Source organism: Corapipo altera, unplaced genomic scaffold, assembly GCF_003945725.1.
Source record: "Corapipo altera isolate COAL_440 unplaced genomic scaffold, ASM394572v1 0, whole genome shotgun sequence".
Taxonomy (NCBI): domain Eukaryota; kingdom Metazoa; phylum Chordata; class Aves; order Passeriformes; family Pipridae; genus Corapipo; species Corapipo altera.
The window spans coordinates 67,866,099-67,882,423 of NW_020884872.1; the positions used below are offsets into that span (position 1 = coordinate 67,866,099).

Here is a 16,325-nt window from a genome sequence, read left to right on the forward strand (position 1 = left end):
ACAACATACATTTTACAGATCACCAGCCTCATACTTTAGAAGGGTCACTGTTAAATTCACCTGAAGATAGGGACAAGGAGACTCAAAAATTAGGAGGAGAAAAATGTATCTCAGGGATGATATTTACACAAAGGGATAGCCCACAGAGGACCTTCTGTCTCCCAATCCGCTTTCCTCTTGACAGACAGGATAGTTGATAACAGAATTCTTAAAACTCCTATTGCACCTTCAGTGGCACTAGTGGTAAAAGGTCAATGAAAAGCCAGGTCTATGCAAAGGAATGCTTGTTTGAAGCTACTGTGACCTTGAGAGGTTTATGTTTCAAGATACCAATGTTCATGAAAAACAAACCTCAAAATATTTTCTTACTACAATACACACATTGTGCCATCAAGTGCAAATCAAGACATGAAGGAAAACACATATATAAAAAACTTCCACCAAAAAGACCTTCCCCATAAGTTACATCATTTTGCAGGCATAAAATGAGAGAATGCAAAGAAAGAAGACACAGAAAACCAACGTTTGGTTTCTTTGCTCTTGCCAAAACATATCAAAGGTTCTAAATAAATCTTTCTGAATACATAACCTGACATGGGTAATTTCTTACCACAAGAAATATCTAGGGTTCAAAGAGTTAATAAAAATAGGGATTTTAGTGATCTAAATCTATTTGTAGTACTTTCTGTCTAGTTGTCCTTGATATTTCACAAACTGGTAACCTCCTCTGCTCCCCTTTCATTCACACTTCTGATAAGACAGGTTAGCTTTCTATCATTTAATAGTCAGCTACCTTTCAAACAGCTTGAGAAGCTTGACTTTTCTCAGGTGAAGAATGATGCAGTAAAGCCACTGAAGGATGAAAAAAAAAAAAAGGTAAAATGAATATTATAACAGACATTTCTTGTCTGTAAATGTGATATCTAGTTTATTTTAATAGCTATACTAAAACCGCAAGGTATAGTTAACAGTATTATATGCCTTGTGTCCTCATATAAGAAAACATCCCCCAAATGCATTTTCTAATTTACAAGCCTGTGACAAATCCAAACTGCTGAGAAATTAAACTTTAAAAATATGTCTTCAGGTGATAGAGGACCACTATTAACACTATCATAATTGTACACTACTCGCATCAAATCTGACGTTTGTGCTTAATATGTTTTGCTAAGGGTATACCATTTTATGGCCTCCCAATGAAATAAAATCCAATCCAGACGTTTTCACTTTTCTAATATAATTCACTTCAAGCTTTTAAAGCTGCCATTTCTTTTTCTTTCTTTCTTTTCCTTCCAAAAGGTTGATCCCCTGGCACGCATTAATTCCACAAGAGTCTAGTACTGGGTCAATGAGTCAGTCATGAGTACCTCCATTAAGCATTAATTCACACTAAGGCACCTTAATGACATTTTGTCAGAGCTACCTTTCTAACTTCTAAACAGACTATTCAAAAAGTAATATAACAAGTTTGAGAGGCATTAAGAAAGATTAGTGCCTTAACAGGAGGCTCTGGGGAAGTCAATATTAACAAAAACTGCAGCAAGGGGGAGGTGGAAAGGAAAAAAATGTGAGAGCTGACTGGCCAAGTTATGGTCATTTCCGGGTGACTTGCTTCCTCAAAGGTCACCCCGTGAATGTTCATTCTTCCTCCAGCTTGTACTGATTATCTTGAGAGAAGGTCGATGTTGATAAAGGGAGACACAATAAAATAAATTGTTATCCAGGTTCTCCCTTGTGTGTTACCACTCTAACATAGCACATACCATATTAATTCTGTTTCATCCACTGTAGGTGAACAAGTTTCTTTGAAAATGAACCAAAACAGCCCAAGTATAAGGAACAAAATGGTCTAAGTATATCTTTAATCATCCATTGGGCAATAATCTATCCTACACTACATTTTTCAAAGGTGGTCTACCTTTTGCCACAACTCAAGATGCCAGAATTACAGCTGGGTTTTTAGGCTGATCAAACTACTGCCACAGCCCTGTTTTCATTAGTTCAGTGTGAAATAATTTAGTTCCAGAGTAGACTACACAGAGGTAGAGAGGGAAGGAGCGGGGGGAAAGGGAGAAAGAGAGAAACAGAGAGAGAGAATGCCGAAGAGGACACATGCATGTGAGAAAATGAGCTGGACTCAAAGAATTGCAGCTTCCTAAAGAGATATACATTCTTTTGCAAATTTCAGGTATTTGGTTTTTAAATTTTAATGCAGAATTTTGTAATAGTGGTTTGAATGTATTTTTAAACTATATCAAGGCTGCAAAAGGACTCTGTTGTGGAAAGTGTCTGCAGTGCTTAAAAAATCTCAGTTTGCTTGTTAAAATGGATCTACTTCAGCACTGACTTAAGCATTTGAGGATAAAGTGACTCATATTCCTCTTTCTTAAAAAGTAACTGATGAAAAAGACCACCAGATTTTATTTTCCTAAAAAAATTAATTTAAAAAGTATTTTTAAAATTAGACCTTGCTAATAAAGAATTAAAGCAATTCATATGATTATTTAATATAGTACTTGAAAGCAAAAATTGTGGCCAACTCACTATGCACAGCAATGAGGAATGTCAGATTAATCCCACACACTGTTTTAAAATTATTTCATAACCTGTGCCACAGTAAATAATGAGGTTAATAAAATCAGAGATTAATGTACTTAAAGCAGCTTAGATGAATTTCAAATGTATGATAAGGAATGCATGAAAGATGAACACTTGCTAGTCTGAACAGCTTTCAAAGTGTGCAACTTTGATGGGTAGCCTGTATTCCATGTACTAAATATTTACTACAAAGACTCAAAAAATCTTAAGGATAGGAAAACAATTTACAGCATGTATATCACATGGGAATCCACACTGCCAACCCTCTTCCCACATTTATAACTGCATGTAGAGCCAGAAGAAGCTACACAAATATGCTAAAACTTTTAACAGAGCACGCCTCCTCTTGCACACTCTCTACTTTCTTTCAGGACTCCTGGAGAATATTAGAAGTTTCCAGACTGCTGGACATGACTTTTTGAATGATTCCTACTGTCAGATCTGAAGCTCTTCTGTTGTGCAAGACAGTGGATATTGCTCTTAGGATAGTGGCAAAAATAAGTAGAGATTTTGAGGGGGTTGCATGGTGGTTCCCCAAATCTCACTGCTTTTTAAGTCCCTGAGAACTGGAATAAAATGTTTGAAAAGTCTGTAAGGCATTCCAAGCAGTAGCACAACAATCTGAAAAAAATGAGGTATTTGTATTAGCAGTAACAGCTAAGTTGCCTATCCTTTTGCAGAATGAACTTCAAGGCCTCAGGGAAAAGTTGGCCCTGATGTCATGGCATTGAGAAATGTAGTTCATTAAGATCTTAAGCAACAAACAACAGCAACAATTAGCTGCTATACTCATTCTTGATTTATCACTAAGAAACACAGACTCTGCAAACGGAAAGGGCCTAAAGGGTCAACTAACACATTCTCTTGCCAGTTCATGATTGTCCCTGATTCTTTTCCAGTGCTTTGCCAATCTACTTACAAAAGAAACTTTAGAAATAAGGGGGTTACTACTTCCCCTTGTGAAGATATTCAAACTCAAAGAATACTCAATTTCACTTTAACTTTTCATACTTTGTTGCTTGGGTGAGCATTCTTCCACTCTGATCCCTTTCCTCTGAGGTTTACCTCTTTGTTCCTTGACAAACAATTCTTCTCTCTTTCATATGTTTCCATATTTCATAGTATTTATGTATCTTCACTCTTAGACATTAATTACCCCACACATACACACTTTTTTTCTACTTGTATCCAGCTCCTTAAACACATTTGCTGCTCTTCTTATGGCTCCCTCTCCAGTTTGGATACATACTTCCACTAGCAAAGAAAGCACTAAGCATTTGCTTTATCCAGCATGAATGCATACTAAAAATTGGACAAGGAAAAGGAAAATAACTTGTGTTCTCCAAGAACATAACAGCTCTGAATGAATGACTAATCAGACTGTTTTAGGGGGAAATTAGATGCCATGAAATACTCTAGTTGCTATAATCTAAGGATAAAGCTTTGGTCTCGTGATAAGCTTTCTGTCATCCTGTTGATCTTACAGTTTCCTTGTTAAACTGAAGACTAAACAGCAATGCATTGACATATATTGCTTAGGCTACCTCAGTGGACTTAACAGATGACGCAATACATTGAAGGCTGGTATTAAATCTCCTCTAATTTCTACTTGCTTTTATTTTTTACCTTTTTTTTTTTTTTTTTTTCACTTAGATAGGTTATTAGGGCTTTCTATTTGTTTCAGCATCACTTAAAGATTCAGCTCATTTTTTGAATCTGCTTTTGTTTATCTATTTTTATGTTAAACTGAATCAACTAATAATAAATCAACTCAAGGTTAATTTCTAAACCCACCTTCCCTGTATCTTCATTGATTAATAAACACATATTTTAAGCAGCATGTTTAATCCCTAAAATATTCCTGAACAGACAGGTCAGGGAAAATATGGAGAAAACATCTATTGACTAATATACCTCCTCTATGCCTTTCATATTAGATTTTTTGTAATGACTTAGTTCCAAGAAGTATTTCTGTTTCGAATTGCTTAACTGAAATGTATATATATATATAAATCTGACTCTGGGGCTCTATAGTAGACTGCCAAATGTATTCTGGAACACACTGTTTTACAATCTTTTCCCCCAGTGGAACTCTGACCCTTAATTGTTACTATTTTACCCATTATTCCCAAATCTCTTTTTTGAATTCAATGACATTAAAGTACATAGCTACCCCACTTCACCTTTTGCCTTCCTTTTCTGAAGGTATCTGTTTTTTTAATACCAATACATTTTGCAATGCAACTGTTACCCATCCATAATTCCTTCATCCTTGTAATACCTGGCAGCAGCAGTTTAAATTACCCCACTTGGTTCACAAGGCTGCTGGTATTTTCATACAAACATTTCAGTTCTTTGTTTTACTGATAACTAATTTCGTTGCTAGTTTAGGAACAATCCTTTCACTAATTATATACCCATGCTAAATACCATCTCTCTGTTTGTCCTCAGATATTCCTTTATCTTTTGCAATGCCTTGATGTATTTAACTGCCCTCCTCCTGTGTACTAAAGCCAGACAAGAAGATTACAGTCACTTCCAACTGTCTTCCCTTATTCCTCAGTTTAAGGCTCTTATCTTTTGTTTGAGCCTCACTCCTAGGAAGTCACTTTTGCAGATATTCTAGTGGAATTCCAGGAAAACGAGATTTCATTGAAAGGGAAAAATTAAAATGTCAGCACTTTGAACATATAACAAATATAGTAGATTTTACCTCAAATTCCTTCCAAATTAGGAAATTCCTAATGCACTTAAAATATTGTGATAGTACTTAAAATACTATTGACTTTGAGAGGAACATGAATAGATATGAAATAGGTTGTAGGAGGTCCAGGTCAGTTTCTTTTCTTTAAAAAGTATTTTCTCCCATATGCTGAGATGGCCATACAATTTACAATTAGTTATTCTAACTAGTAACTAAATAATAACAACATGGTTTATCCACATACATTTCTGAAACTGCTAGAATTATTTATGGAAACATGAGCTCTGGAATAAAATAAATCAACAAATTTACTTTTTTGGGTTTGTTTTTTTTTTCAAGATAAGCAAAAAATATAATGCCAATATGACCTTGACTTTATAACTTCCTAGTATGAGTGGCAGTATAAAAATAGAAGAGAAACATATTCACTGTAAAAATAGTTTTTTTTAAAAAGAGAGCAATTTTAGGTATAGTGCAGCCTTTGCCTACCTTATTACTAGAAAATGAGACTCAAGAAAGGAGCATATTATTCAAAATATTACTAGTTTTGGGTTCTTTCTGATAAGGTTTCATGTATATGAACAATATCCCTTTGTATTTAGCAATAGGTAAGAAAAAACAACAGTAAAATCATCCTGCTCTCTGGCTGTTTCTGTATATCGTGTAGAAGTTGTTTTAATCTAATGTGTATTGTTGCATAATATCCCCAGGCACTTTCAAGTAAAAGCTAAAGCTGTACAGAAAAGCCAACATTTTAAATGGGTCTTGTCATTAATGCTTTATTAATTGCCCCAGGCGATGCAAACCCAGAGCTAGGCAAGCTATAACAATATGACACTTTAAGGTCAAATCCAATTCCTGCTGTGTTTTATAGAGTGGGCCAAATATTGAGTTAACAGCAGGAAAGAACAATTTATTGGGCTTTTCTCCATCTCCTGATTATCTGATCTAAATTAAATCAGTTAGGTTGTTTTTCTCTAAAAACAAAACACCTTTTGTCCACTCAGCTTCAAAGAATCTTTGATTGTTTCTGTTAGAACAATAAACTTTAGTAATATCTATTTATTTACACTGTACCTAGTATACTGAATATAAAGAAATTAAAATATATAAATATATAAATATATAAATATAAAATAAATATAGCATCCTCTTACCTAAAACTAAATACCACATATGAAAATGCAGATTTATCTATTTATTTGATATATATATGTTACCTTCACATCTGAGGTATCTCTTTGGCTGTTCCTCCATGACCTGGCTACTGAAGAGAAGGTTCGATCTGGGTGGTCAAACTTGCCATCATTTGCATTTAGAAAGAATGTTGTAAAGGGCTCCTGTAGTTAATGAAATTAAGACAGATTAAGAAAACAGTACAAGGAATCATGCAGCAGGTTTCTGCCAAACTCCAAATGCCTTTTGTAGATCAAAATACTTCATAAAGGCAGAAGAAAAACATGGCACCTCATAATTATATGTATGCATGGGTATCTGCACTGAACACTTGAATACATTTATTGGCATTAACACATTTTGCACACACAGATCTTGAGTTCTCTTCCATAACACTAATTACTCACCAGTAGCAGACCCATGTAGCTCAGATCCAGTTCACGACTTCCTACTTCATTGCAACCACCATAAACACACTGTGTTATTTATATAACTGTGCTTTGTTTACCCCTTGTATGTTGGTATGTCCAAATAAAATCTTTAAAAAATCCCCTCTCTTAATCTTCCTTTTCATTTAATTGAAAGGACCTCAGTATGTTCCACTTCGCCTCATGGTGAGTAGAACGGCTCTATGGTCATTATGAGGCAGACTATGGTTGTAGGAAACCTAGCTTCATCATTACTTTGGGGCAGAGACAGATTAAATATTTAGAGTCTTTAGTTTTGCTAATTCTATCTGAAACCACCATCCCAATACTCACTAAATGGAAACAGCTACTAACTTCTGGGGAAGAAGAGCTCAAGTCTTAGACAGTCTGGATAACACATTTTCATGTTCCCACATTCCACTGCAGGGAAGGGGTTAACAGAGGACCAAATCTTTATTTGACCTGAATACTGAGATCATTGCCAGCTCCCTGGTTTTCCAGCACCACTCCATTAGCTCTCTTATTCAACTGTATATTTAGCAATATGTCTACAGAGATGGAAGTTGCTTCTTCCTCTTTGCCAAAGTCTCCTGGGGAATGTTTTAAACAGGGTCCCTTTTACCAAATTCACACCCAAATTTACTTCCTTACATATCTTGATCATTTGGAAATTTTGTTAATCAAAGCAGTTCATAGTTAGATCACAATTGGTATTACACTATTATTCATCTATTATTTTAATTTTATTCTATATATTCTCTGTTTCCTTTTCTGAAACTTTTGAGGAAACCAGAGAACTCCTCCTTTGATAAAGAATTTATGAAGAAATTATGCCACATTATACCTACTGTGTGTAAATTACCCCAGATTAAAAAGGATTGAAATAATTCATGTTTACGTAGCATTTCAGAGTAACTAAAATGTACATAAGGAAAGCATGCATGCAAAGGTAGTGAAAAGATACAAAAAGAAGAGGAAAATGCAAGAGGGAATTCACATGTCTAGAGATCAGTGTTTCTCTATCTTTACTCCATGTCTTCCCAATTACACAACAGTCAACACAGGTTATTTTCTTTTCTTTCAAAGAAGAAAAAGTTTATATTTTTTTCTCTAAATGAGAAATGATGTCTTATTGACATCATATTGACATATGACACATGTCAGGGAATCATTTATATTTGAAAAAAGATTTCTTCTTCTTGACTTCCAATGTCTATTGGTGCAAATATGGAATTGATTTCATTATAATAACGCAAGACATTCTACTGCTAATTAAATGGTTGAGGTTTTTATCCATATTTTTTTCCTCTTAAAACACTGGGAATTTGTTTTTAAAATACAAATTCAAAAGAATAGGATCTCATAACTATAATTTCATCAGTGCACTTATTCTAATCAGAGAATCCTAATATGTGTTAAATAATTAATTAAAATTATTGAATTTAATACAAAATCATCACAGTATAATTACTTATTGGAGGATCCCAAATCCCATTGCAAACAATGACTTTGTTTGCACTCGTAAATATTGAAAGACTGTGTTGAGGAAGAGGTTTATAATTTAAACAGAATATTAAAATTTAACAGTAGCTCGACTAAGTGAGTAGTATAAACTAACCATGAAATGAAATATTGAAAGAAAATAAATTAAGTTTTTATCAGATTTTACAGTGCTCCACATAGTGAACTTCATGTAAAATATAAATGAAAATGTGTATGCTTCAGACCCAGAACTATACAATGGAAAACAACATATGCAGGAATAAGTTTATTCTAATTTACCTTAAAATTCTATTAATATTATAATTTTAACATTAAATTTACAATTTTTTAATATTACAATTATTTTGGTTTAAACTGAATTCCTCCTCCAAATTACCTATATATATCTGCAATAGCAATTATGCTATTTTTGCTAGCTTGCCCATACTGTTGTTGATCTGAGTACAAATAATTTAGTCTTCTACCAATTCCTACCTATCTTTTTTTTTTTAATAAGATACATGCAATTTTTGTGAATATTATTGTGGAGTAGACTGTGGATCATTGCTGAGGTTCTGAAATCAGAAGCAGTTAATGGATTTTAAAAAAGCAGAAACCAGAAATCAGAAAAAATGATGCAATTACAATAAATTATGTAAAAATATTAATCCAAACTTCTATGACAACATTATTTTAAGCATCTAAGACAAATACACAAAAGCAATAACATTCATAATCAAGGATTAAACTTTTAGCAGCTGAGCACTATTATGCCATCCTGCCATGGCCTGTTGTGCCTATCTTTTTGGATTTTTAATCGGTAGCAGAAATTCAGAGCTTTCACTGGCTTTATCTCAGACCTCTCACATAATTTTAAGGTAATTTTTATTCTCTGGGAAGTCAAGTGCTTATATCTGTATTCAATATACTCATTTAAATACTGTTATTCTATGATACCGATTACTGTCATTTCATGTAAAGGTTTTGTTGCTGTGAAAGCTATAAAGCTGCACAATGTTTTCATTATAACTCCATCTCACTCGTTCAAATATTCTGAATAAAATTCATGCCTTGTTCACTGCCAACAAGAAGAGAAATTTGTGGGATACTTGATTACATTGAATACAAGCTTGAGCTTTGAGAACAAGGAATTTTTCAGTTCAACAGCACTTCTCTCCCTCCCTTCCCTTTTAACAGTGCCCAGACTCATTTGAATCATTTATGGTGGAAGTAGGGGAGGGAGGAGGAAGGGATGTGTTCATTCTAAGACATCCTATGTCAAACAAAAATGTCTTTTCAGTCATTTTTAAGAGGAGAAAGAGAGAGTATGTAGGGATTTGACAGAATGATGTAGACCTTTTGTCTGATATATCTGTGACTGTCCTGCTCAAATCTACTTATAGCTATAGTGCCACTAGGATAACACATTTAAGAAGGGTCGGGGGAAAAACTGCAGAAGAACAACACTATACAGAGGAATATGTGAGAGAAAGCACTCTGCAGCCACCAAAATCAGTGCAGGAGGAGAGGGAGGAAGTGCTCGAGGTGTCAGAGCAGAGATTCTCCTGCAAGCCTGTGGTGAAGATCATGGTGAATCAGGCTGTCCCTCTGTAGCCCATGGGGATCCACCATAAGGTCCACCTGCAGCCCCTGAAGGACTCCACACCAGAGCAGGTGGATACCTGAGGGCGGTCGTGACCCCCTGGGAAGCTTGTGCAGGAGCAGGCTCCTGGTAGGACTTGTGACCGCACAGGGGATCCCACTGGAGTCCTGAAGTACTGCACCCTGTGGAAGGGATCCACACTGGAGCAGTTCATGAAGAACTGCAGCCTGTAGGAAGGACTCACTTTGGAGAAGTTCATGTAGGACTGTCTCCTGTCGGAAGGATCCCATGCTGGAGCAGGGGAAGGGTGTGAAGAGTCCTCCCCATGAGGAGGAAGGAGCAGCAGAGACAATGTGTGATGAACTGACCATACCCCCCATTTCCCATCCTGCTGTGTGAGGGAGGGGAAAGGAGCATGAGAATTTGGGAGTCAAGCCCAAAGAAGAAGGGAGTGGGGGTGCTGAAGGTGTTTTTAAGATTTGGGCTTGTTTTCTCACTATCCTACTCTGATTTGATTGGTAATAATTTAAACAAATTTCCCCAAGTCTGTTTTGCCCATAATGATAACTGGTAAGTGACCTCTCCTCATTCTTATCTCAACCCTCAGGTCTTTGCTTACATTTTCTCTCTCTTGCCCAGCTGAGGAGGGAAGTAACAGAGAGTCTTTGGTGGGCAATTGATGTGGAGGCAGAGCACACCCACAATACATCAGATAAAGGAAAGGAACAGAGGGAAATATGAGGCAGATTATCACAGAATTGGTTCAGAAACGTGATATTAAAAGTAATGTTTTGAAGACAACTGACAGAAACCAGATTGCATCTGTCAAAGCCAAAAAGCAAGATGATTTTTAAGGTTTTGTGGTAATTACAAAATTCTCTCTCTATATATAAACTTCAGAGTGGCTGAAACTTCCTTTCCTACTGCAAATACTGTTTCCTCCAATCCTAAGGTCTAGGCAGGCAGTTTCTCCCCTTGGACCCCCATTACTCTATATTGTTTTGTTCTGCTTCTATCTAGACTATCTCATTTCCAATTTACCTCTTGTCATAGTTTTTTTGTTTCTCTGCTTGCTTATTTTCACTTAATTTCTCTCTTTTTGTTTTCCTTTTCTTTCATTCTTTGATCTACAGTCTTCTCCCATGGTTTTAGATTCCACGCCTCTTACACTCTCAGTTTGTTGTCACTGTCTACCGAAAGCTCTACTGTAACACATCTTTTCCCACGAATCTTCTTCAGTCTCTTAAAATACTGAAAACATTTTTCTGTCTGAATCTCTGCATCTCTTAATGTCACCTTTCTCTTCCTGTATTAGACTGTAATTTACCTTTTCTTACACAGTCTTCATCAGAAACTTACACCAAAGCACTAGTTCAAGAAATTCACAGGCATGAAATACTACTTTAACCCTCAGAAATCTGACCTAGCCTTATCTGTCAGCTTCACTGGCACAATCCCTTAGGATTTTTTATCCTTTATTTTATAGCAAAAAATCTCTCTCTGAGGATCACTATGACTTTATAATTTTTTCCTCTATACACATTTATTTTCAAATATTTATTTTGGGTTTCCATATGCAGCCTTATCCAGACTCATTATATTATTTTCTTTTTTCCTTTTTAAACTTTCCCCCAACTGTCTTCCTTCACTCCCATTAGAGATTGCTTTTCTTTGTTGGTCAATCATATTTAAATAATCTTTGAAGTACTTATGCAGGTATGCCCCTGCATTTAAGTTCTCTGTTGTTTTCACCTTCTTTCCATCTGCATCCTCTTCTCTGGAAAGCACTGGTTTTCCTTTTCTGCTTCTTATTCTCACACATATTGTTTGCTCTAACAAATATAATTTGTCATGTCTATATTGCAAGGTCATCAAGACAGAGACCTTGTACTCTTGCTCTTTTAGGTCAGAAGAGAAAGAGCGCAAAGAACATCTACAGTATTACATAAACAACAGTAGTAAAAATGGCATTGCATTAACCTATACAGGAAATGAATACTCCTTGGTGTGTTGTACCTTCAGCCTGTAAGCAGACTTTCAGGTCCAAGAATTTGCTGCCTAGCAAGAGGATCTTCTGTTGAATAGCAGCCAAAATTAATAGATAAACATGCAAATAAAACTACTGCTTTTAATATACTTTAAGGCAACAAACAAGCACGTGTGTGCCATAAAATGTATTCACAGTACATGAATAATTTAGCAACATTTATAAGGAATACAGTGATCACCCCACATAGGAGTGTAAACAACACTTAATTTCCCATGGTTTAAGAAGTATATCCTGAACTCACAGACACGTGAATTCTTCCCTTCTGAGCAGAAAAAAAGGACATCTCTAATGGGACCTGAGATGAGTGAAAACTCAGATATCAAGCTTTGTGTGCCTCTGTTTTGCTTTGTTGTGTGCAAAACATGCTTAGAATATATCTTAAGCAACACATTTTTATTGGCAGGGTGTACTTGAAGTTAAGTAATTACACAGTGACTCAATTTTTCTTTAATTCAGGTTTCTCTGTAGAACCTTCAGTCTAGCACGTGATAGCATGTAAACTGAATTCAGATTCATTCCATCTTTGAAGTTTGGTCCCATTCCCTAGATCTGATTTTGATGATAATATTTAAGCATGAGGTTTCCAACACTGACATGGCAGTTTGAATTTAGAACCCACAGTTTTACATTTCTAAAAACTGTAGAGATAGTAATTCATTGAGTAACATAGTTCATTTGCATAAAATATTACTTTATGCTGCTTTAATACAAAACTGGTTCTATAATTCCTTCTCAATTGGACAATTTAAGGTTCTTTTTACAAAAGGCTTTTCTTTAATGTTGTATGCGCCTGTCCCTAGCCAAAAATAATAAATTAATACATGAGTAGTATCAGATTTCTGTATTGTCTAGAGATATTTTTTTAGGAGGATTTAGTTTTAGATGCATTCTTCTCACTGTTTATGTCCTTATACCACCATAATTTTGTGTTTAAATTTATTTCAGATTGTTTGGGTAGGAAGGACCCTCTGATCACTACAAATTAATATTGTGATATACAGTATATCTAGAGAATTTCTAAGTCTTTAAGGTAGGGAAGAACAACGAGATTTTTATAGAAAGGTTCTTTCATTTAAAAAAAAAAATTGAAACAGTAGTTAGTGACAGAAAAGATGCTGTAGATAAAGATTTAATTACAACCAGGATCCAGAAATACTTACAATACGAACAAGCCAAGCCAATGTAGAAGTAGATGTAGAGTAGTGGGTATTGTAATGATAAGGTGGAGTCTGATCATCTTCCCATGTCTCATACCGTTCTGCATAGAAGACTGCTCTCTTTGGGTTCAAAGCCCCAATAGGCTGCAAAGTGATAAGAGGTCAAATATATTATCAGCTGAAGGGCAGCATGTCTGATATGTCATAGGTTAATTCTGCATTAAGATTCACTACACAGGAGACTCTGCAACCAAGCTTGTTCCATGCTGAAGTAACCCCTCCAGACTGCTGTAATCTTAGAATTTATTTTCAAAGACTTGGTGTACTAGAAGTCTTATGAGTTTCCCTATTTTAATTGACAAATATAAGTGATCCACATCTGCAAACTTTCAAGACCTTCTTGAAGTATATGTTGTTTCCCAATTAGTTCAGTAACGTTGTTCTGGAAATAGACTTCTAAAACTGCATTTAAAATGCATTGAGGCCAAACTAATATTTCTGTTGCTGTCATTCACCATAATCACACAGCTAATGAAAACTGACTTTTGCTCACAAAGGATACTTAGTAATGCGCAGTTCATGATGAAAAGATTTCACACAGAACTGCTGATGGTGTCTGGTGATCCTAAGCAGAAATACTTAAAAACCATTCATAGTCCTGAGGACTGGATACACTTTCTGTCTGAACAAAGCCACGTTTTACTGAGCAAAGCAAACAAGCTTTGTACTTGAAAACAATAGAATATGGAAATCATTCTCAAATTCTAAGTCCATTCTGAGCAAACTTAACAGACAATCTATACAAATTAGGTAAAAAACAAATTATATGTAAGGCGGGAGTAGGAACTGTAGGTTCTGGTGTGGCTACTTTGAGAATACATGCATTTGATGATTTTGTAACCCACTTTATCTCAGAAGTTTTTGCAAAATATACTTGTTATTAAGTGATACAAAAGTTACTTGTATTAAGAAAATACAGATTTAAGCTTTTGAAGTAAAATTAACCAAACACACAGAGTTTACTACTTAGAGGAGAGCACACTTCCACACCAAATAATTGTATAAACTTACTATAATTTTTAGTGAGTACTTGATTTGAAGTAATCAAAAGTTTAATCAGAATTGCTATTATTAAGGGTATTAAAACTTGAAAAAAACATGTACACAAGGACTTTGACCCTTTTCAAAATGCTAACAGGTATTCTTGCATTTTATTCCACCACATAATTTTTCTGGTGAATTAAAATCCAAAGTAATTTGGAATGGAAATACCGGTACAAGGTCAAATCAGTGTGTTTCACTACATTACATATGTAAGCAAAAAATTGTAAAGCTACAAGTATTTTATTTTTTCAGCATTGCAATGTTTTTTGAGATGGCTGTTAAAAAGGCTGACATAGAACATGATGTTTTCTGATTTAACAGTTTAGATCCTGTTTTTAAATAGTAGTGTGGTGAACACTTACATTTTAAAATATTGTGATTTCAGTATTTTTCACTTTAAACAGTCTGGATGCTTAATACTTTGCTGTGTCATGGAGATGCTAATATGTTTCTCAAATGTGTAAAATGCATGAGTAATCCCAAAGGATCAGTGTTATCTGGTGCAGATTGCACTGTGAGACCTCACAAAACTGTTGAAAAAGAATTATGAGCCAATCCCTAGCACTTTCCAGGCTTGTTTCCCAACTACTGGAAATTGAAAAAAATAAATATTTGCATTTTTGTTGTACTTGTTTTTGTTACACTTCCTGCCACTGTCAGGAAACCCACTGGCATTATTATAGCCTTTAAGTTGCCACTATATTGAAATGATTGTTCAACAACTTCCTTGAAAGACTGACTTACTAAAAGACATTGTTTTCCTATTACACTGACTGTGTAGATCTGTGAACACTTTGTTAAATTACATCAGGGCTCTGGGTTGCTTTGGGGATTGGATGGAACCTGCTGACACCACCCTCATTAAGGTACTGTGCATCCACTTCTCTGGTAGAACAAATTCCAGTCCCAACTGCATATTTCAAGAGCTAAAGCAATAATTCACACCCTAGTCTGTTAAAAGGAAATGTTCACCCCCTCTGAGAAGGAAACACCAAATAGCAGATAAATTGGCAAGATTGTATTTTGTAATGGAGAAACACCCTGAGAATATTTTTACCTCCACTATGAAGGTGCATCTTACCCTGTGGTGCAGTGAATTTTGAGGCTACGGAAGACAGAGAAATCATCTGTCACAATATTATTGTACATATACGTTTGAAAGTGCAGTAGAAAACAAATATGGTAATTAATGCAAGATTGGAAATATGGAAAACTCCTGGCCTTTCAAAATATATTTGATGCTGATTAGAAGTCTTTCATCAAACAAGTTATGTGTTTTCATTATTCACTGTAAATTGACTATAGTAACAAGACCTGTGAGGCACAATTGATGCTCAAAAAATAATTACATTACATTTTATTTTATGGACTAGCAACATCTTAATGATATTTTAAACTATATCTTTAAATAACTTTTTAAAAATAATATATTATATATATGTTTGTATTTACTTAAAAAGGTACTTTCTCTCAAAAATTTGACAATTATTTTCAAAGTCACATAAAATATTAATGCAAATAGCATTTTGTTTTCTAGGTTTTCAATGAGAAGTGTTATATTAATTTAAAAGTTAAAAGACATAAGGATGTCTTTTTCATGTAAAAATGCCTGCATAAATACGTGAAATAATCTACCTTCCGAAGATAGACACATGTTCAATTGTATTAAATGATAAACCTGAAAAGTTGTATTTTTCATCATCATCAATATTCTTTTCAGAGTTAGAATATATTTTTTCTTTAAATTACTTTATGATTCATTGGAAGAAAAGTTCTGAAATGCAGAAAACATCTGCTGAATAAAATGTAGACTTTAAGTGAAATACCAATGAGAGTTCTTGCCTTGTACTGAAATTTTCATGGGAAAATCTCTGGGAAGAATCTTTTTTTTGGGATTACCCTTCCTTGCCCCCAGAGTGGAAGGAAAAGAAAAAAGAAAAGAAAAGAAAAGAAAAGAAAAGAAAAGAAAAGAAAAGAAAAGAAAAGAAAAGAAAAGAAAAGAAAAGAAAAGAAAAGAAAAGAA

At 34.8% G+C, this 16,325-nt stretch overlaps 1 protein-coding gene across 4 annotated transcripts in view; it reads right to left on the bottom strand.

The window, feature by feature from the left end:
• Window positions 1-16,325, bottom strand: part of NBEA (neurobeachin) — a 474,839-nt gene that overhangs the window by 63,408 nt on the left and 395,106 nt on the right. For all 4 annotated transcript variants that reach the window (XM_027650993.1, XM_027650984.1, XM_027650977.1 and 1 more), the window contains 2 exons: window positions 13,202-13,342; window positions 6,523-6,642 (listed from right to left, as the gene is read on the bottom strand). In XM_027650993.1, coding sequence (XP_027506794.1) covers window positions 6,523-6,642; window positions 13,202-13,342 — 261 coding nt within the window. The remainder of the gene's footprint in view (window positions 1-6,522; window positions 6,643-13,201; window positions 13,343-16,325) is intronic.